Source organism: Eptatretus burgeri, chromosome 14 (assembly GCF_056783735.1).
Source record: "Eptatretus burgeri isolate ZD-2024b chromosome 14, Ebu_testis_v1, whole genome shotgun sequence".
NCBI lineage: Eukaryota > Metazoa > Chordata > Myxini > Myxiniformes > Myxinidae > Eptatretus > Eptatretus burgeri.
Window position 1 is genome coordinate 24,700,568 of NC_140974.1, and position 22,436 is coordinate 24,723,003.

Consider the following 22,436-nt stretch of genomic DNA (forward strand, 5'->3'; position numbering starts at 1 on the left):
GATTTATGGCGGAGAATGTTTTTAAACACCAATGAGACAGGATTATTCTGGAAGAGAATGCCAGCTCGTACCTTCCTCTCCAAGCAGGAAAGATTTTATTCTTGCCAAATTGCACATCGTTCCTTTGTAGAAACATGCAATGACATTACATAGAAAGTGTGTCAGGGCTTTATTGATATACGTCAAAGTCAATTTTTTATGGTCAGTTAAATTTCATCATAAAACGTCCATCAAAATCAAACAAAGTCGAGCACACTGAACGGATCACGACAGAGCAGACAAAAACACACATGCATGGAGAAGGATACTCCAAAGAGGAAAACTGGAAAATTAGGAGGGATTTGGGTGGGGTAATGGGGGTAGAAAAGATCATGGTTTTGGATTGGGGACGATATGAGATGGTGGTGAGCAGCTGTCTTGAAACCCTGGAGGGAAGAATGAGATTGAAAAGAATGTGGAAGATGATTCTACTGGTGTGGCAAAAGATGAACAAATCAGTGGAGTTGAGCAGTGATCCTGGATTTAGGTAGTTTCACCAGAAGGGGGGTTGACGGTTGAATTTGTGAGCCCCCCAGAAACCTGGGGCAGGGGGAGAGAGACAATGCATGGAAAGAGCAGAGGGTGCAAGACCAGAAAGGAGGTGGTAGAAGGCAGACACTATAGAAGACTGGTGGAACCTGAGTTGTGCATTTTGATGAAAATACTCAGACACGTAGGCCTACATTGTTGTGGGGCCGGGTCTCGGTGGCGAGCACGACCGCTAGGGGGAGCAGTAGATTCAGCTTCACCGGACACCCGGAATTTAGGTTGTACCTTTCAGATAAATCCGAAAGGTCATGGGTCCCTTATCAGACCGAAGATCACCAATAGGTCGACCACGTGGGATAGGGTCAATTGCCAATTTCAATATACCTAAATACCCACGCAGTCTAACTACCGGGGAAGCACACCCTTGGCCGACTCTGTCCGATCCGAGTCGCAGGTAAAGGCCCAGTCACACCTTGACGTTTTAGCCAGCTTATGCCGATTTTTGAAAAATTTGTCTAAAAAGCTGGCACACGTCGAATACGTTATGGGTAAGTTTTGGAAACATTGAGAGCACACTGAAAAACACTGCCATACGTCATAGTACGCTGGCTTTCATCGTTGTACTTTGCGGTTGTCCTCAAATTTTAGCATGCTTGAAATTTTACGACTTATGCCAACGTATGACTCGCACGTTCTGCTACGCTGGCCATAAGTTGTAGGCACGTTATGCGATCATTGACACACGTTACTTGTAAGTTACTCATAAGTCGAAACACGTCGGTAATGGTTAGCGTCAGTGTTCCAGACTCCCTGTTTTTTTTTTTTCTTCACTATGGCGGTGATGTTGACACTTCGATTTCTAGTGCAGTTATGATTTAAATCGTTGAGCGGCAGCCTATTAGTTATATTATATTATAACCGCACTAGAAATCAGTGTCAACATCACCGTCATACTGAAGAAACAAAAATAAATAAAAACCATGGAGTCTGGAACACTGACGCTAACCATTACCTCGACGTGTTTTGACTTATGAGTAACTTACAAGTAACTTTTGTTGACGTGTGCCAACGATTGCATAACGTGCCTACAACATGTTACTCATAGGTTAGAAATAAGTTTCAGGTACGCTAAACATTACCGCGACGTGTTTCGACTTATGAGTAACTTACAAGTAACTTTTGTCGACGTGTGCCAACGATCGCATATCGTCCGTACAACTCATTCTCATCGCATGCGAAACGTGTGAGGCATACGGCAAGTACTTCGTAAAATTTTTAACACGTTTAAAATTTCAGGACGTACTCCACTTACTACGACGTATGAGAGCGTACTTTAGCGTTCTATTCACGTATACCAAACTTACCCATACCGTATTCGACGTGCGCCAGCGTTTTAGATGCATTTTTCAGAGGTCGGCATACGCTGGCAAGATCGCCAAGGTGTGACTGCGATGTTGACACTTCCATTTCTCCGGCGGTTATGATTTGAATCATTGTGCGGCAGCCTTTTAATAGGCTACGCCACGTGATCGTCGGCGATGCGTGCAGCACGCTATGACTAAGTTAAACTATCGTTGGGCATAGGTTGGGAACGCTGACAACAGGCTAAGCATTCGTTGGTATAAGTTATCTATAAGACAACGAAACGTTCTGTGCCCGTTACTCATATGTTATGCATACGACCAACTCGTTATGAATACGTCCGAAGCTTTAAAAAAAAAAAACATCAAAAGTTCAGCATAAGCCAGCGTTTTACATACATTTTGATACATTGCCATTGCTGGCTAAAACGTCAAGGTGTGACTGGGCCTTAACAGCTCGGATCTGGCATAACTGAGCGGAGTAACCAGAGCCGCGCCGGACCAAATGAACAATTTACCCTCGCTATCTCTCAATATACAGCGTGCTAAGCCAATGAAAGAAACACAGAAATGAGCTGGTACATTCAACAAAAGGGATATTTATTTACAATGTGGGGAAGGCAACACACAAAGAGCAGAGTTATCCGAATAAGAAATGTAATACTCAGACGTGGGGTACTGTTCTGTGTCTATCTCTCGCCCTCTGTGGTAATCGCCCTCTGTGGCCATCTCAACCCTCATTGGCCGGGGTGTCGCGGGAAAGTCGCCCTCTGTGGCCATCTCAACCCTCATTGGCCAGGGTGTCGCGGGAAAGTCGCTCTCTGTGGCAATCTCAACCCTCATTGGCCGGGGTGTCGCGGGAAAGTCGCCCTCTGTGGCAATCTCAACCCTCATTGGCCGGGGTGTCACCGGAAAGTCGCCCTCTGTGGCCATCTCAACCCTCATTGGCCGGGGTGTCGCGGGAAAGTCGCTCTCTGTGGCCATCTCAACCCTCATTGGCCGGGGTGTCACGGGAAAGTCGCCCTCTGTGGAAATCTCAACCCTCATTGGCCGGGGTGTCGCGGGAAAGTCTCCCTCTGTGGCCATCTCAACCCTCATTGGCCGGGGTGTCACCGGAAAGTCGCCCTCTGTGGAAATCTCAACCCTCATTGGCTGGGGTGTCGTGGGAAAGTCGCCCTATGTGGCCATCTCAACCCTCATTGGCCGGGGTATCGTGGGAAAGTCGCCCTGTGTGCGTGATTGGACAAGGGGCACGCCCCTGCCTTTCTGGGATGAGTGTCGATCTGAGGCGATGGAAATCTCCGTCCACGTATGTTGCTGGACACGCGTGTGTAATGGCGCGATGTGCGAAGTGAAGGAGTGATGGTTTCGGTTGGCAGGAGGCTCGATTTGTATTGCAAAAACCCTGACAAAAAAGTAACTCGCAGCGCACATGTAATTCCCATTAGACACAGGTGGAGGGCCCTAACTATAAACACACACTTATCGAAATAACTAGGCTTAGGGACTGCTGTCTGTCTGTGTGCACAAGGCTTCCAAATTCGGAACAATATATTGACCCTGCAAGGAGACAGAATATTAAAATCAGATGCAGAGTTTAAACACAGCACACCCGCAGCAAATGTGCCATGAAGAAGCCGAACACATGGGTGAGGTTAGTGACACAGAAGCCCAACAAACTTACAAGAATCGCCCTGGAAAGCTCAACACTGTGGCTTGGCAGGACCGACTCTCAGCCTTGATGAATTGCCAATGCACTTCTCATCTGCACATCACATGAAAAAGTTGGTTCCCAAAGCTTCTGCTAAGTGCAGTATTATATTCAGCAACAGCATAAGATACCAAGTATCAGCACAACTTGGAAAACATATGTATTCTAAATTTAGAGATACATTAGTCCAGGAAACTTGAACATGTTTTAAATACTGTATACAGTGTAAAAGCATATATGATAAGAAAAAATATATTTCTTTACTATCTACTCCTTCAACTACTACTTTTTAAGGCCTCAATTATCGCAGCCTTCTTTTGGGGTAAGCCAGGAAATGTTTTTCGCCCATGTTCTTTTTTTACGAACCAGCTGGCCTGACCAGGCCTGACATTTGAAAGAAGGTCATTTGGGCAGGAATTTGTAATTTATTCAGGGTGTCTGTGACAGCTCACCCACTTTTTGCAAAGGATAGGCCGACAGTGGGATCTTTACCATTCACTAACTAATGATAGACGGGGAACCCCACTTAATGTCCGTCCATCCGATGGACAAAACACACACACACACACACACACACACACACACACACACACACACACACACACACACACACACACACACACACACACACACACACACACACACACACACACACACACACACATCACCAAATAAAACACACACACACAAATCACCAAATAAAACACACACACATATAAATCACCAAATAAAACACACACACACACACACACACACACACACACACACACAACAGCAGGGTGACAGTTTGCAGCTGGATCAATTGAGGTTTGAACCTAGACGAGATAGCTCAGAAGTGAAGGTACATACTTCCCTGTGCAATATATATATATATATATATATATATATATATATATATATATATATATATATATATATATATATATATATATATACACATATATATATATATATATAGTCACATCGAGGGCGGTTCACTTATATCCCACTCCTGACCCACATTGTCATGGTGGGGTGGTCAACACTGACCTGGATGAATAGCCAAATAGTTTTACCTTGGAAGCGAACAACAGAAATTCCTGGAGATTATGGCGTGCACGGGATGGAAGGCGGCGAGGCATGTACCAGAACGGAGGCACAAGGGTTTATTCTCGAACCCACAACGAATAAACAAACACAAATAAATTGAACAAATAATGGTTTAATGAACATAAAATCAACAAGTTATAATGAAAATAAACAAAAGGGCGATAATGAAAAGTGACATAAAACTAAATCCAAATTTGAGACGTCTCCACTCAATCACAAAAACAGACAAGGGGAAAGATAAAAATAAAATAAACCAATGTCACCCGCAGGGTGACCCGTATCTTGCCAAAAGGTGACCACGTGTGACTTCTTTAAGGTCACACTGAGGTGAACAGAGCTGCAATCCACCAGGAGCAACTCCTTGAGGAATATCTGCCTACGAGAGATTCCGATGAGAATCGTTCTACAGAGTAACCATGAAAAATATGTGTTTTCCTCATGTCACCAAATGACGTCATAATATCTCAACATTGACATATCTAGAAAGCACTCATCGAGGTGTTCAATTTGAGGTACTACACGATATGGTTCCTAAAACTTGAAAATTTGACCTTGGGGTCAAATATGTTTGACCTGAGGCGCTAACCATGAAGATCAAGGCCAATCACCACCAAAAATTAATCAGCTGAGCGCCAGATCATGAACTATATTCCCATGAAGTTTGAGGACGATCCGATCATATTTACTCAAAAAATAAGGGTTTCGTCGACTCCCCTGATTTGCGACAAAGTGACCTTGACCTTCAAAATTTTATGCGCTGAAAGGGACCTCTATAGGCCTCTGATATGCGAAGTTACAAAAATTTCCAATGATAACTGTGCTCTGCAGAGTGATTTATACGTGATTACAGACCAAAAAATAAAAATAAATAAAAAAAATAAAAAACATATGAAGGTCAAGGCCAATCGCCACCAAAAATGAATCAGCTGAGCGCCAGACCATGAACTATATTCCCATGAAGTTTGAAGACGATCCGATCAAAATTACTCAAAAAATAAGGGTTTCGTTGACTCCCCTGATTTGCGCCAAAGTGACCTTGACCTTTGACCTTGATCTTCAAAATTTTGTGTACTGAAAGGGACCTCTATAGGCCTCTGATATGCGAAGTTACACAAATTTCCGATGATAACTGTGCTCTGCAGAATTTTTTATACGTGATTACAGGCAAACAAAAAAAAAAAAAAAAAAAAACAAACATACAAGCTGACTAACATATCTTGCAAAACTTCGTTTTGGCAAGATAATAAATTCCTCCCTTTTATGCCGGTACTCAGCTTGTGTCCACAGATGACCTTTTAGGATGCTCACAGTCGTCAAACCGCATAGCCATCACGCGGGAAACCGCACCAAAATGGCGCCAAGTCGCTCTCTGCGGTCACGTACGTGACGTGTGGCGTGGACCGTCTTCAATGCCAGGAACCACAAATTGCTGTACAGTGTCGTCTCACGATCGAGATTGCCACACCACTCCCTCTAAGTTCCAGGTCCACACACACCAAATGGCACCACCTTTCTCCTTGATCATACATCAACACGATTGCTGAGGCTCTGAGACAAGGTCAAGTGATGTGCTCATCTTCTTCTTCTCCTTCTATCTTTCTCCTCAAAGTGTACAAACTTCACAACCCATCTGAACAGACAACGGCCAGCGTCCTGTTCCAGGACGTGAGCAAATTCACACAGCACGAACAACGAGAATCGTGCAGCCTTCTTGACCATGTTGAGGAGAAGCCAGAGATGTCCTATGTGTTCTGAGTACCATCTCCACACTATCATCCTCCCTCTTACGTCAAGCCGACCAATCATCGTCCTCGGGGGCATCAGTTGGTGTTAAAATGTCGTTCCTTTTTATGGCCAGCTTTGTAAATATAAAAACGTAGGAAAGGGTCACATGGGGCAATCACAAACTGGGAGTAACTAGCCTTAAACCCTACATCGTGAGCACAGCATCACCCCCATGTGGTGACACATAACAACTTAAGCTCACAGTTTTCTATACTTAATTTACATCAAGATGTCTCCTACTCATCCACCGACCATGCCATGCTATACAATCCTATCTTTGCTATGAAATTCCTCCATCTACATCACAAACAGAACGATATCTTTATTTAGATAAAATGCAAATTAACTCCCATGCTCTCTCAGCCAAGTAAAGCTGCATAAAGCAACCAAGAAAGGCAACACAAGGTAAGCCCTTTGTTGTTTAAAACCCTATCCGGGTTCCTTTTCAGCTGCAGACATTCACAAGTAGCACATACATGAGAATCACAATGCTACGCTCCCCACTTAGCCACCGGACCGGTTTCATCACTTGTTTGCAAGTCATCAGCGAAGCTCCCAAGCATGTACCATGTGCAATGCCAACAGCAATTAACATATAAATAACAAGACCCAATCACATCTCTTGCCAGTAATTAGAGGGAATAACCAATCCTTGGTGGACCGATGCATAAACCAATTGGAGGGATATGAGTATATCAATGGTGGACATGGTCTTGGAGGAGTAAATGAAGGAGTCAAGATTTTGGAGCTTGCAAAGTCATACCAATTGGTAATACTCAACACAAGGGGGTCAAAAACGTAGGAACCACCTTATAACCTAGAATAGTGGTGGTAGAGAAACACAGTTGGATTACATCATGGATAAGAAAGAATATAATATGTAAAGGAAGCAAAGAATTGAAAAGTCTTCCCAAGCGAGGCACTGAGAACCCATCACAGAGAGCTGATTGCAGAGCTGATGGTAAAGAAAATAAAACCGCAGAAAACTAGGACACTCGGTAGAGCACATACCTTCACCACGTAATGTCTGTTCCAAGAGAACATATCGGGCCCAATATATTTTTACAATATCATGCTATACAGTACTGTATCATTTTTAGCCCCATCTCTCAATGGTGAAGAATCACTTTTAAAATTCTAGGATCTGGATCTGGATCTTCACCAAAATCTAATCAGTTCGTCCTTGTCACACACTGAACCTGCCCACCAAATGTCATCTGGATCCGTCCAAAACTTTTTGAGATGTCTTGCACACAGACAAACAAACAAACAGACAGACAGGGGTGAAAACATAACCTCCTTCACCACCGGTGGCAGAGGTAACAACAAATTGACAGAACATCAGGTGGTCGAAGCTCAAAGATCTGAAAGTGAAGGAGAAATGTAGAAAGCAGATGGACAGACAGTTAAGAGAATTCAAAGAAATTAATGACAGACAACATAGAAGACTAATGGATCTTGGCAGCAGCTAGGATTAGGAAAATTGGTGAAGAGGTGCGTGGAAGATCATGAGGGAGGAGCAAGGCTGGAAAAGAAACTGGGTGGTGGAATGAAAACACAGAAAGTGCAGCTCAAGAAAAGAAGGTACTGGAACCCTTTGAACCCTGAGCTCCTTGGACTTTTGGCAATGGGCTCCCTCGCTGGGCTCCCTGGAGAAAAATCCGGCTGCTCGGGTATATGGAGGTTTGAATAGTGGCCAGTAGAAGGAGAAGAGCCAAGAAGAAGGAGAAGGAGAAGAGCCAAGAAGAAGGAGAAGGAGAAGAGCCAAGAAGAAGGAGAAGGGGAAGGCCGAAAACCAGATGGAAGGATGCGGTGCTGAGACATTTAGAAGAAAATGGGTGATTGACAGGAGATGGAGAAGGGTGATCAACCATCATTGTGGCAACCCCATGAAAGAATGGGAGAAGCCAAAAGAAAAAGAAGACGAGAAGAAGAAGAGCATCCTCTGCTTTTTCCGTGATTTGGACCTCTCACTTCCCCCCTCCCGCCTCCCTTTTTTTTTGTCCCCTCCCCTCCGACAAGGTCAGAGATGGGGGAAGTTGAAATGAGCTCCGTCTGACCAACCGACTGATCATCTGTCCATGTACTTTTGTGTACTTACATTTAACTTATATTTCAGATTTCTATGCCTCATGACATTATCCCAACCTAATTAGATTACGACGGTGATTGGCTGAATTCTGTTGTCATGGAAACCATCTGGTACCTTGGCTTATGCATGCGATATTTCAAAAAACGTTCAAGATTTAGCTTTCATTTTACACAGATCTATTCCTCATTGCATCCAAAAGATGGGGGACTGAGTAGTATCAGCTCCTTGTTTTTCCTGCTTGTGGAATCAACTTTCAAATTCTCTTCAATCTTGTTCTTCCCTCCAGTTCTTCAAGACAGCCATTCACTGCCATCTCAGATCATCCCCCATCGAAAAAAAAAACATGATCTTTTCTACCCCCATTAATCCCCCCATCCCCGAGCCCTACACCTTCCAAGTTTCCAGTTTTTCCTTCCCGAAAGTTTCCTTTTGTATCCATATTGCCCACTGCATGTACCCCCCACCTCACTCCCCCCCACAACCTCTCATTCCTCCTCACACCCATTGTTTTGTCCAAGTCTCCCTCTATTTTGTCCTTCAACTCAGCTGTTATTGTCTTTCCCACCTCCCCCCTCTCTGTGTTGTTCCTTTCGTCCTGTTGCGTCCTCGCTCTTCCATGAGCCTTTACTCCATGTACAAAAAGTTGTACCTTAGAATTCCAGCTACCGTTATGAGATAGAAAATATAAATCAGGTTTACTCCCACTGGTAAAATTTAAATCATGAATGGGTTTACAGAAACAAAATTCACAAAACAAATAATATCAAATTCCACTAATATTACACCTGACCCCCAAAAAACATATATTTTAACTTGCGCTCATTTGGTCACGTTCCATTCCCTTTTTAAAACCCAGGCCACCTTTAATTAGTACGAAACCAAGCCAGAAAGAAATTGTTGGCAGCTCACCGTGAACCGGCTTGTTAACCCAACGCTGGTTTTATCACTACGTGTATTGTCGGGACAATGTGACAGTGCTGCCATCAATGAGTCGACGTTTTGGTCAAACATTAGGTAAACTCGTCCCCGTATCCCCCTCCTCCCATCCCTTAAATAGATAGAAAATGCCTTTACATTAACTAATTAATAAAAAATAAAAGAAAGACAAACATACAAATCCAACATATGTGACAGTGACAAGCATGTACTTATAAGGTGTTTGATCTGCTGCAGCGAAATAAAAAGAACATCGTAACAAAGCAAAATACAGCCATCGAAACAAGATGCGAGATATAAAGGCCCTCTATTTATTCCGCCTCTTCTTCGCTGCATGTCAACAAGAGGATGAATGGCCAAAAGCTCCCATTCATGACCTCATTGTCTGTTTGATGAAGATGGATGACATCTTTGTCCGTTTGAATAAAGCCCTCAAGTGATTTTGCAGACCAGAATTGGTGCAGAAGATGCGGGAGATGCAGGGGTTGCACATTTCAAAGGAAACATTTCTCTCTCTCCTTGTTCCTCATAATTCTTTCTTCGAAAAGTCAAATGAAATTATCAAGCAACGCTCTCCTTGCAGATCTGTTGTGTAATCACAAATCACAATCACCTTTGATTGTGCGGAATTTGAGGTTGTCTTTCAAGATGTGAAAAATTTTGGGCCCCCTTGCCCTTGTATTGGAGTTTGCCATAAAATATCTATTTGGGAAGTCTGTCCCTCACCAATTTATGAATTACATCTGTCTAGATTGCAAAGTCCATGATTCACAGTCGTATATGAGGATGGAAAGTACCACATCATGATCATTCCTACACTTAATTTTCTTGCAGAAATTTTTCTGTAAGATTCACTTGGCTTCACCTGGATGGGTTTGAGGGTTGTGGAGTCACAGCTGAAACCTGAATCCTATCCAGGTTCCTCCTGATGTGACTCCATCTTTGCTCTTTACTTCCTTGGGTTCCTCCTTGGTCTTCCGTTTCATTGGATTGAGTGATGGTATCATGCTCGTTCCTCAATATGGACTTCAGTCATCCAAAGGATGAGCTGGCTTGTCTTATCCACTAATTGAGCTCAGCACCAATAGCGTTGCCTTTGGAGATCGTGTTGTTGAAGTCGGTGAAGTGTTCGAGGTGAAGCACCTCCATCTTTTTCAGCTGCCTGGGAGTCCAAAAGCCTCAGGTGCCTTTGTAACTTCCTGCAGGTCTTCCACAGTAGACGTGCAGAGTCATCAGCGAGCGATCATTCTTGCACCAGCTGTTTGGGAGCTTTTATCCTGGATTTGAAGCATGAAAAGCTGAAGATACCACCTTATCATTTATTTGAGTTCGGAGGTAGATATCTGTCCCTTTCCATCAATCCCTTTCCCTCTTCTTCTTCTTTCTTTTTAAGCTTCAATGCAAAAAGTTAGGTGTGAGCTTCTCCAATCCACCTTGATCTCCATCATCTTCAAATCTCTACTTTCCACGACATCTGTCCACCATAATCTCTGTCTTCCTCGTAATGTTTCCCTCTAATCAGCACATTCCATAACTTACTTTCTTGATTGGTTCCTCATCCTTTCTTCTCATCACATGCCCAAACCAACCCAACCTTGCCTCTCTAATATATGCAACTCCAGTTCTATTGCGAATCTCCTCATTCCTCAACCGCTCTCTTAGTGACACTCTGAGAATCCACTGAAGCATTCTCATCTCTGTCGTCTCCAGCAACTATTCTTCCCTTTTTTTTCTTAAAGCCCATGTTTCCACACCAATCATTGTCCATCCATTGGGATCATACTCTGTGCAGAGCATTGGTGCTGCCTAAGCAGTCTCCTGGGCTATTGGGCACAATCCTGGATGGGTCGCCACTCCAACACAGTATACCAGCAAGCTGGCACTCATTTTGCCGACCTCGGAAGGATGACAGGCAGAGTCAACCCAACCTGGAATTAATTCAACAGCCAAGTGGGATTTGAACTCAGGATCCTAGGAACCCAAGCCCACCACCATAACCATGAAGCCAACACCAGGCATACTCAGCACATCCATCATCACTGTCACGAAAAGGAAGGGACTCGGTACATAACCCCGATGAAAAACCTCCACTCTAAAATGTTGTTGGTTCCCATTCACTGTTCTTACTACAGTGCTATGTCCCTCATGCATTTGTCCTCTTATTTTGTTTTCTCGTGTCCTTAACGGTACACCTATTATTTTGAGATCCTATCAAATGCCTTCTCAAGATCTCTGAATGCCCAGCACAGCTTCTTGTGTCCTTCGAATATCTCTTCCTGAATCTGTCTCACGATGAAAATCGCATCCACTCTTCCCCTTCCTTGCATGAATCCACACTGTATCACATCTATTTTGGCAATCTCCCTTAGCCTTCGATCTACAATCCTCTCCAGTACCTTCACTGCATGCTCCATCAATTTGATCCCTCTGTACTTTCCACAGACCACAGTCCAGTCCATGATATCTCCTTTCTGTTTGAAAACTACTTGTGTTATTCTGCTCTTCCTCCAATCATCCAGTCGCTTCTCCTCACTCCATAGCTTCCGAATCAACTCAACCATCCACGATGCAACCTCCAAGCCGTAACGCCTTCACCGATTCGACCACAACTTGAGATGGTCCACAAGCTTTCCCAAGTCGTCTGCAAACAAGAGCTCCAAAAGGTCTTTATCTCTGATGTTCACTCAGCACGTCTCCCACCTTTCCCTTATCCTGAACTCCCAAAAGCCTCTTTCCATCTCTCTCAACTCCTCACACACTCCCACACCATTCTTTCTATATCCTATCATCCTTCCTACTCTGTTTTCTGGTTTGGTTTTCTCATTTTAGCTCCTGCCCCCAACCCTTGTGTGTAAGTGATACATAAACAGCACCTAGTAAATAATAAAATAAAATAACATGGCATTAAAAAAAAAAACTAAACAGAATGTTTGTTGGAGAAAATCACCAAGTGTGGGGAGCAGGAGAAGAGGGTTCATTCAATGGCATGGCACTTGAAACTAGGCTACATATCCCCCCAATCCCACCAGGGGACAAACAGGAAGAGGGAAGTGTTGACATCTGGGACATTGAGACTGCAATGCCAATCCTACGTAGATCTACATCAGGCCTTTTCAAACCCACATTGGATGAAACAAACTGGAGGACAATGCAGCACCACAGAAATGACTCATCAGGAAACACACCTGGGTCTCCTACCATGCAGGTATATATGATAATGCATCACTTACATAAGAGATGGTGCAATTTTTTTTTTTACTAGACGTTAAAAAAAAAACGTTGCCTTTCATTGGTGGGTCACATCAAAAGGAACACAAGGGAGAGCAGCCATTACAATGGATGAAACCAATGTAGCATTGATCAAGATATGCTAACTGCCACGGGAAGAAAGCAAAAGCTAACGCTTCAGGAGTTAACCCTTCATCGAAGCAAAAGAAAGGTCATTAGCCAAGCAGCTCACACTGCACCATGGATGGGCTTAAAAAAGGCCGAGAGGCCAAAAAAAAAAGCCGCCGTAGAATGAGTGCGGAGTTGTCAATGATCCCGATCCATCAATATTCTCCACCACACACAATACCGCTTCGCCACTCTCGGCAGAACGTGTGGAGACCGATGAAAATCAAATGAATGACACAAACTTCAGCCATCAGGATGGCACAATGGCTGGCAAGATGGCCTCGAGGTACGAGTACCCATCTCCGAGCTGTGTAGCCTGGGTTTGAACCTCGGCACGGCTATAAACTGTCATCCTGGTGCTTCACATGCAAGACGAGCCATCGAAGTTTGTGCCATCCCTTGGATGGACGTCAAACTGGGAACCCCGTCTGCCGGCACTTGTTGGACGTTAAAGATCCCACGGTGTCCTTCACGAAGGGTAGACGAGTTATCATGGGCACCTTGAACAAACTCCTGCTCTAACCTACAGGGGGCCACTGCGTCAGCAGCACAGTCGCACTCCAGCAACGATGCAAAACCTGCAGATACTGTACATGCTTCATACGAAAGGAGGAGAAGCATGGCATAATGGAAGATAACATGACACATCAGGATTTGCAGCAGAAGCATTCCAATGGACCTGACCCAGCAAGCGTAACCTCTGACAGGGACGAGGCTCGATTTGAAGTGAAGAAGAGAGTCTAAATCTGTAAATAATACAGAACACCATCACGAGCTTCACATCTTCCATCTCACACTCCCCTCCACCACTTTTGGCTGAGCAATGCCAGCAAAATTCCACTGTGATGATCCATAATGGATGATTACTCAATACCAAGGACCACGACTCGAGCAGCGTGCTGTGCTCGCATAATCGGTTAAAATATGGTTGGATTAGCACTAGTCGTGCAAATCCAACTCACTCGGATAACTCGTATTCAGGAACACAAGGGGGGCGATCAATACCAAACAAACGCCCGAACTGATGCGAACAGACTGATACAGAAACCAGATGACATCTGAAAGTTTGTCCGCGGAGCCAAGTCGTCTTCATATAATAAAGATTACATCTGCTCAAGTTAGAAAGGCACAGCTGTTTCGCTTCAACACAAACAACAAACAGCTGGTCCTGCCCCTTTACTTGTAGTATCAGCCGTATATGACCACGGATCGAGTACGTGCTTACATTGAAATTTACCATTTTAACACTACTGAAGGGCTGCAGAGAAGTGGATCCGGTGTCCATCGCATCAATCAAAGGAACATCACGAAAAAAGTCAAATCAACTTTGGACGTGTCGCTCAGGGGGTAAAGGTCACCCCTTCCAAAGTTGGTCATGGATTAAACTTCAAAACAAATATCTAAACTAGAACCTCACTTGGGTCGATGCAAGGTTGTGCAGTTTACGGTTTGTATCCCACTGATATGTCAGATCTGTATCCGGATCTTAACCAATATATCTAATCGGCTTGTTCTTGTCACCGACCCAACTCATCCACCTAGTTTTGTTATAATCAGTCCATAACTTTATGAGATATCCTGCTCATGGACAGACAGACAGACAGACAGACAGATGGTGGTGGAGGTAATGGACGTGGAATTGAAGTTAATGTTAATGGTTATCATCAAGTTAATGAGTCAATGTTGTACATGCCTATCAGTTTGGTGAGTGAACCTATCTCGGGTACTGGTACGTGCGAGCGTTGTTGCGTCGTGCTCAGAGTAACCGTACCATGAATGGGACATTCATAACTAAGATACACAATCATTCAAGACGGGCCAATGTTTTTTATGACCTTTTTCAATATACCCCTCCATCTTGTCCCACAGCCATCAGGCTGTAGGGTCCAACGACTGAATTCATCCTTAGATAAAGCTAAGTTTAAAAAAATAAAACTGCGTCACCACTCCGATTGTCTTTGGGATGGAGGCAGGATTTGTAATTTGTTCGGGTTGCCTGTGATAGCTCGCCTCCTCTTGGTGATGGACGCCGTGGTATCTTCTGCGTCCACCAACTGACAGTGCTGGCAGACGAGTCCTCAGATTCACGGACATCCCAGGGATGGGACACACATCGATGGCTCGTCCGGCATGTGGAACACCAGGGGGACAGCTTGTAGCTGGGTCGAGATTCGAACCCAGGCTGGACACCTCAAATGCACGCACCTCTGGACTGGACTATCCTGCCAAACCTTGGAAGACACAAGTGTGTATAAAATGTGTCAGAAAAACACTTCGATTGAAAAACAAAAAAACGAAAACAATCCGTGGCAGGTCTTCTTGCACCTCCGCCGGGTGGACCCGTGGCCGACCGGTTCACCTGCGCTGGGTGGACATGAGTGAACCGGTCAACCGGTGCAGAATATTTTGAACGTCTCGACTACGATGCCTCCACACACAAGGGATGGTCAACTAATTTGAAATACACCACTTTGGTACAATTCTCTCTTCCTTTGAAAACAATCACCTTTTCTCGACAATTTCTTAAAGGACGAAGACCATTTGTCAAACAGTTTGATGGTCGTCAAAAAAAAAAACATCTGAACGAATACGAATAAAGGAAACATTTCACGTTGAAAATCGTACCGTACGGTCACAAATCATCTCACAATCCCATCCATGGTCGTCCTATTAACGTGAAAAAAGGGACATCAACACCACTCGCTTTAATGATGGTGGCAATTTTTCCAACATTAACATCTTCTATGAGTGCCCTGATGTTTGTGGAAGGCCGGCCACAGGTCCACCAGGCGCAGGTGCATTGGTCGGCTGCGGGTCTACCCAGCACAGGTGAACCAATCGGCTGCGGGTTCACCCGGCGCAGGTGAACCGATCAGCTGCGGGTCCACCTGGCACAGGTGAACCGGTCGGCCATGGGTCCACCCGGCGCAGGTGAACCGGTCGGCCATGGGTCCACCCGGCACAGGTGAACCGGTCGGCCATGGGTCCACCCGGCGCAGGTGAACCGGTCGGCCATGGGTCCACTGGTCGGCCGCTGGTCCACCCAGCCTAGGTGCACCGATCGGCTGCGGGTCCACCCGGCGCAGGTGAACCGATCAGCTGCGGGTCCACCTGGCACAGGTGAACCGGTCGGCCATGGGTCCACCCGGCACAGATGAACTGATCGGCTGCGGGTCCACCCGGCACAGGTGAACCGATTGGCTGCGGGTCCACCCGGCGCAGCTGAGCCGGTCCGCCGCAGATCCACCCAGCGCAGGTGAACCAGTCCACTGCAAGTGCATAAAACATGAGTGAACCGGTCAACCGGAGGTGTACCGCACACTGGTGAACCGGCCTCCAGCAGGTACATCCTATACACTGGGTAACCGGCCTCCAGCAGGTGCATCCTGCACTGGTCAACTGGTGACACGTAGGTACATCCTGTCTTGGTGAACCTGCCAACTATATATATCCACAGGGTGTCTGTATAACAGGGTCAGTCACAGGGTCCACACCATGCAGATGAAACGACAAGACATAGGTCCATCCCCCGTGCCGATTGTCATCACCCACCAGAAAGCCATCTGCCTCCGAGGATATCGCTGCCCCTCCAATGCCCCAAGCACGTGAGGCAGAGAATGTTCACCGTTTCGAACCACCAAGACCACCATGACGATTGCCTCGGTCGTCCCCGACGTTCGTGGTTGCCTCTGCGTGGACGTGGCTTCTTGCGGAACATCGCTATTAAAAGCCACGAGAAGCCGGAGAGTCCACAGGAGAAACGTGCAGATGGCCAAGCAGGCCGTGGACCCGCTGGATGCTCGGGGCATGTCGGAGAGGGAGGTTGGTTCTCAGCACGCACCTCCCTGCTCCGAACTCGCCTCGTGTCGTTTATTTAAAGTTCTTGGGATTTCCATGAGCAGGACACTCGATCCCCGTCCCAATGTGCGATCCTACTCCTTCCCTGGTCGTTTAACGCTCATTTGAAGACCAAACCGTCTGGTCTTGTCTGTACTTTCCAGCCGTGCGACGGACTCGTGGAATGTATTGAATGATGGATCGCAGCTGCTTTGAACCTTGTTTCCGGAGAGGAAAAGCTCTGTAAACGCGGTGGGAGGGGGTGTGGGGTCGACAGGGATTGGGTGGGATGGGGTGTGGGGTCGACAGGGATTGGGTGGGAGGGAGTGTGGGGTCTACAGGGAGGCGGTGTGGGTTTACAGGGATCGGATGGGAGGGAGTGTGGGGTCCACAGGGATTGGGTGGGAGGGAGTGTGGGGTCAGCGGGGATTGGGTGGGAGGGGTGTGGGGTCCACAGGGATTGGGTGGGAGGGGTGTGGGGTCTACAGGGATTGGGTGGGAGGGGTGTGGGGTCAGCAGTGATTTGGTGGGATGGGGTGTGGGGTCAACAGGGATTGGGTGGGATGGGGTGTGGGGTCAGCAGTGATTGGGTGGGATGGGGTGTGGGGTCTACAGGGATTGGGTGGGATGGGGTGTGGGGTCAGCAGTGATTGGGTGGGAGGGTGTGGGGTCTACAGGGATTGGGTGGGAGGGAGTGTGGGGTCAACAGGGATTGGGTGGGAGGGAGTGTGGGGTCAGCAGGGATTGGGTGGGAGGGGTGTGGGGTCGACAGGGAGTGGGTGGGGGGGAGTGTGGGGTCTACAGGGAGGGGGTGTGGGTTTACAGCGATCGGATGGGAGGGAGAGTGGGGCCCACAGGGATTGGGTGGGAGGGAGTGTGGGGTCAGCAGGGATTGGGTGGGAGGGGTGTGGGGTCTACAGGGATTGGGTGGGAGGGTGTGGGGTCTACAGGGATTGTGTGGGAGGGAGTGTGGGGTCAGCAGGGATTGGGTGGGAGGGAGTGTGGGGTCTACAGGGATTAGGTGGGAGGGGTGTGGGGTTCACAGGGATTGGGTGGGAGGGGGTTAGGGTCTACAGGGATTGGTGGGAGGGGATGTGGGGTCTACAGGGATTGCTGGGAGGGGGTGTGGGGTCTACAGGGAGGGGGTGTGGGTTTACAGGGATTGGGTGGGAGGGAGTGTGGGGGTCTACAGGGATTGGGTGGGACGGATATTTCCGTTCACATGTGTGTTTCGGCCATTGAGAGACATTTATTTTTCCTTAATTATTTCGGTTTTAGTCCTTTCCTTCCTCGAACCTGTGTGAGAAGCAATCAGTGTTTATTGACGGTGGGTATTCCAAATGCCGTTAAACCATTAACGAACCATTCTACTATCAATACCAATAAACGTCACGTCTGGACATTCAGAATCCATCGAACACGTCACCCTTCTTCATTTGAATGTTTCGAGTATCAGGTGTCGGTGAAACACCTTCTCCAGGGATTTCAAATTGATGAATTATATAAATAAAACGCTCTTCCATTCCCACCGTCAGAACCTCGACCGTGTTTTCTGGAACATTGAAGAGGTTTGCGAAAAGGGCGTGTCCTGACCAATCACGCCCGAGTATGTGGGCGGAGACCGAGCGTCGAATCCGGGACTCCCTATTCCTATTGGTTAATTTGTTGTTGTTGTTGTTATTGTTATTGTTATTGTTATTGTTATTGTTATTGTTATTGTTATTGTTGTTTGAACAGATTAGAATAAAACGAAAGAGGTAAAAGTAAAACACCGACAGGATTCATGACAGAAAACATTCGATACAACACGTGACTCAAATTAATATCTGTGGATAAAATGACCCTTTGGAGAATCATCTTGAGATCGACAAATTCCTCAGAAAAGACAAGTGATCGGTTGCACAGTTCAGGTTTTGTGTCCCACTGAGAGGACGGATGTGGATTCCGACCTGAACCGAAATCGAATCGGCTTGTTCTTCTCATCGAACCAACTCGTCCACTACACCGAGTTTCGTCCGAATCGGTCCACGACGTTTTTGAGATATCGTGTTCACAAACAAACAGACAAGCCGGTAGGCGACATGGGTGGTCGCTACATAATTGCATACCAGTCATACAGTTTTTGACGGATCAGGCTGAAATTTTTTGACAAAGAGGTTGATTATAGTGCGCATAAAAGCCTGGAAGCCGATTTTTGATTTTCGAAAAATTTTTTTTTTAGGATTTTTCAAAAATTTCAAAGTCCCGTTGCTACGCAACGGTGGTGTCCATAGCAACGGTGCTCAAAAGCATAGAACTCGATCCTGGTATGAACCTATCTGTCTAGTTTCATCGAAATCGGTTGACTCCTCTGGCCTCCAGAGCTGTCCATTACAAACATACATACAGACGGAAAAAGTGAAAATAAGGGGACTCCAGCGACCACCCAACATACAAACAGGGATGAAGACATCCAACCCCCCCCCCCCTCGTCACGGAGGTCATCAGCTTGTGGATGGCTCGCCAAGCGGCTTAAGCACTCAAACAAGCACTACATCAAAACGGTTTATAAGGAACGGCTGGCTTGGCAAGAGATAGCAAGCACATTGGTCATGGAGCACACCCCTGATATTACTGGGACTGATATATATTTCAAGCTCGAATATCGATATACAGGTATTTATTTTTACTTCCACCCCCGAAGGACGAAGGACGGTTCTGTTTTCACCCCTCTCTGTCTGTCTGTCCATTTGTTTTTACTTTCAATTTTATTAATTTTTCTTGACAAGTATGTTGATCGCCTCCGTGTGTGTGTGTGTGTGTGTGTGTGTGTGTGTGTGTGTGTGTGTGTGTGTGTGTGTGTGTGTGTGTGTGTGTGTGTGTGTGTGTGTGTGTTTTTGTTAATTGCCGAAATCCGAATCATGTTGGTCGGTTGTGTGTGTCATTCTGTGTCTGTCTGTTGGCTGCTCTTAGAGCACCCTTATTCTGGACATTTCCATCTGTCTGTCTGTCCGCTAAACTTTGGTCAAGCCTCGGGGCTAAACCACTCAACCGATTCCAATGAAATTTGGTAGGAAGGACCAATATTTCTGGGAATCGTGTGCTTTCGAATATGGGACCCCGGGCCCTAGCAACGGCTCTTTAAAGTGGTCAAAAAATCGAAGAAATACGAAAAAATCGAAAAATCGAAGTTTACGGTTAGTTAGTTCTGTGCGCAATCTATCTAGCTCCCTTCATGCCAATTTGCAGCCCGAACAAAAAATATTTGTAGGAGGAGATAGGTTTTGGGCGAGTACATGTCGAACATTTCAGAAACGGTTAATTGCGAATATCTCGAAGAGAAAGAGTCTGATTTTGATGAAACTTGGGTGAAATGTGTACAATGTGGCGAGCATGTACACAAAAATGAATGGTTGCTATGCACACCTCCGTTGCTTAGCAACAGCTAAAATACTTTATCGTACATCGTACACTTATTGTGGACTGTACAAAAAAATCAATACCTCCGAAACTGGACCTCCGAGGGACCTGTTTTTTTGTGCCCAAGGAGAATGTCTTACAGCATCATATAAAAAAATAAAATCTTTAGCGAATAGATAAATGGAATTACCAGGGCTGCCATTTGTTAGAGCCTCTTTGGAAACATGCCTGAAATTTCACAAGGCGGGTTTCTGGGTGCAAACTAAGAGGGCTGTGATAATCATATCTATTGTGCTAAATTGATTGATAGCATGTACATGAATATCGGCTAGTCGCGTCGGCCAGCTTTCCATCTAGAGCGAGCAGCCATGTCACCTACCGGCTTGTTTGTTTGTTTGTCTGTTTGTTTGTTTGTTTGTTTGTGAGCATGATATCTCAAAAGGTTGTGGATGGATTCGGACAAAAATTTGTGGACACGTTGGTTGTGTGACAAGGACGAATTGATTCGATTTTGGTGAAGATCCGAATCCAGATCTGGATACGAGAATTATCTAAGTTTTTAAAGTGATTCTTCACCATTGAGAGATGGAGCTAAACTAATATATAGCAGGATATCTCAAAAAGTTGTGGACGGATTCCGATGAAACTTGGTGGACAGGTTGGGTTTGTGACAAGGACGAATTGATTCGATTTTGATGAAGATCCGAATCCGGATCTGGATACGAGAATTATTATATATTTTAAGTGATTCTTCATCATTGAAATATCGGGTCAGATACGATATAAACACGAGATCTCAAAAATGTATTGATTGGGCCGGATATGTTCTTAAGGATCAGGCATGACGTGGTGGAGGTATGCACTCCACTGAGTACCCTTCTCGTTATTGGTGAGGTTCAGTCGTTGGGGATTTGCAAAGGAAGTCTGAGATCTCAAAATTCCATTTATTTACCATCTGCACGACCTTTCGCCTCCTTCTTTTACCCTCTTTTCCCCTCCTTACTCCTCCTTCTTCACCTCCTTCTTTCCCCTCCTTACTCCTCCTTCCCTCTCCCCTCTATTCCAACCCATTTACACCCCCCCTACCTCCCCTTTCCTCTCTCCCCTTCCCTTCCCTCTCTCTCCTCCCCTCTTCCTTTCGTCCCCTTTCCTCAGTCCCCTCCCCTCCTTCCCCTTCCTTTTCCCCTCCCTCTTTCTCCTTCCAGCGTTTAACACCACCTACAAGTATGGATGTAAGCTATCTAACTGATCTAGCACTATTCGTGCCCTCACTCGCAAATTTCTCCCTTCCTATGAGGCCATTATATGTCGATTGGAGAAGTCGTTCATCCCTTTCGTGGGATAAACCATGGTCGGACCTGATTTGACAAGTCGTGGAAGGAGCCCTGGTAGGATCTGATTTGACAAGTCGTGGAAGGAGCCCTGGCAGGATCTGATTTGGCATTTTGTTTGAGGGGCGATTGTTGCCTTGCAAGTTGCAAGACGAGATTTTGAATTTTTGTGGGAGGAGTCACAGGAATACCTAATTTGGCGTTTTGTGGGAGGAGTCACAGGAATACCTAATTTGGCGTTTTGTGGGAGGAGTCACAGGAATACCTAATTTGGCGTTTTGTGGGAGGAGTCACAGGAATACCTAATTTGGCGTTTTGTGGGAGGAGTCACAGGAATACCTAATTTGGCGTTTTGTGGGAGGAGTCACAGGAATACCTAATTTGGCTTTTTGTGGGAGGAGTCATGGTAATACCTCATGCTGGTGTTTTGTCCGAGGCGTCACAGGAAGACTTGAAGTGACAATTCGTGGGGAAGGACCTCATTTGGTGATTTGTGGGAGGAGTCATGGTAAGACCTGATTTGGCAGCCACCCATGATCGGTTTGTATATCACGAGAGAGGGAGAGGGGCGGTGGGGTGGACTCACTTTGGTACAACCCGTGGTGCAAATGCACCGGAGAGCGGCGCTGCACTGGGAAATCGGGTTGTGGAGCCGCACGGGAGACATGAGGACGTGTTGAGAGCCGGTGAGGTTTATTTATTTTACATCATCATGTTCCTTTCCTTTCGCCGATATTCCATGTTTGCGTCCGATACCGAGAAGCCAAGTTGAATGCGAAGATAACGAACGGGGCCGTGGGTGGGGAAGCGTTCCCAACATTTCCCGGTCAGCAAGGCCCCGTCCTCGGATTCGTGGGCCCGGACATCTCACGACCCAATTGGATCTTTCTCGAGAGTTTCTCCTTCCACGACAAATTGATTAGGCCCGAGGCGTGGGAATGACGGTCCTCGGCTAGCTCCCAACCGCGTTC

General features: G+C 46.1%; 2 protein-coding genes across 8 annotated transcripts in view; one reads left to right on the forward strand and one right to left on the reverse strand.

Annotated features, from left to right (window-relative positions):
* Positions 1-16,974, reverse strand: part of LOC147012801 (procollagen galactosyltransferase 1-like) — a 110,479-nt gene extending 93,505 nt beyond the window's left edge. Inside the window, exon 1 of the mRNA XM_085854014.1 lies at positions 16,451-16,974. Within this exon, the coding sequence (XP_085710140.1) occupies positions 16,451-16,707 (257 nt within the window). The 5' untranslated portion in view covers positions 16,708-16,974. The remainder of the gene's footprint in view (positions 1-16,450) is intronic.
* Positions 16,975-21,311: 4,337 nt separating this feature from the next.
* The window catches only part of C14H1orf21 (chromosome 14 C1orf21 homolog), a 31,664-nt gene continuing 30,539 nt past the window's right edge, over positions 21,312-22,436 (forward strand). For 2 of the 7 annotated variants that reach the window (XM_085854017.1, XM_085854022.1), the window contains exon 1: positions 22,014-22,151. Coding sequence is in view for 4 of the 7 variants with exons in the window: in XM_085854021.1 (XP_085710147.1) it covers positions 21,971-22,151 (181 nt within the window). In the remaining 3 variants the exon portion in view is untranslated. Of the gene's footprint in view, positions 22,152-22,436 lie in introns of all 7 variants that reach the window. The other 5 variants (XM_085854021.1, XM_085854023.1, XM_085854015.1 and 2 more) reach the window with 5 other exon arrangements.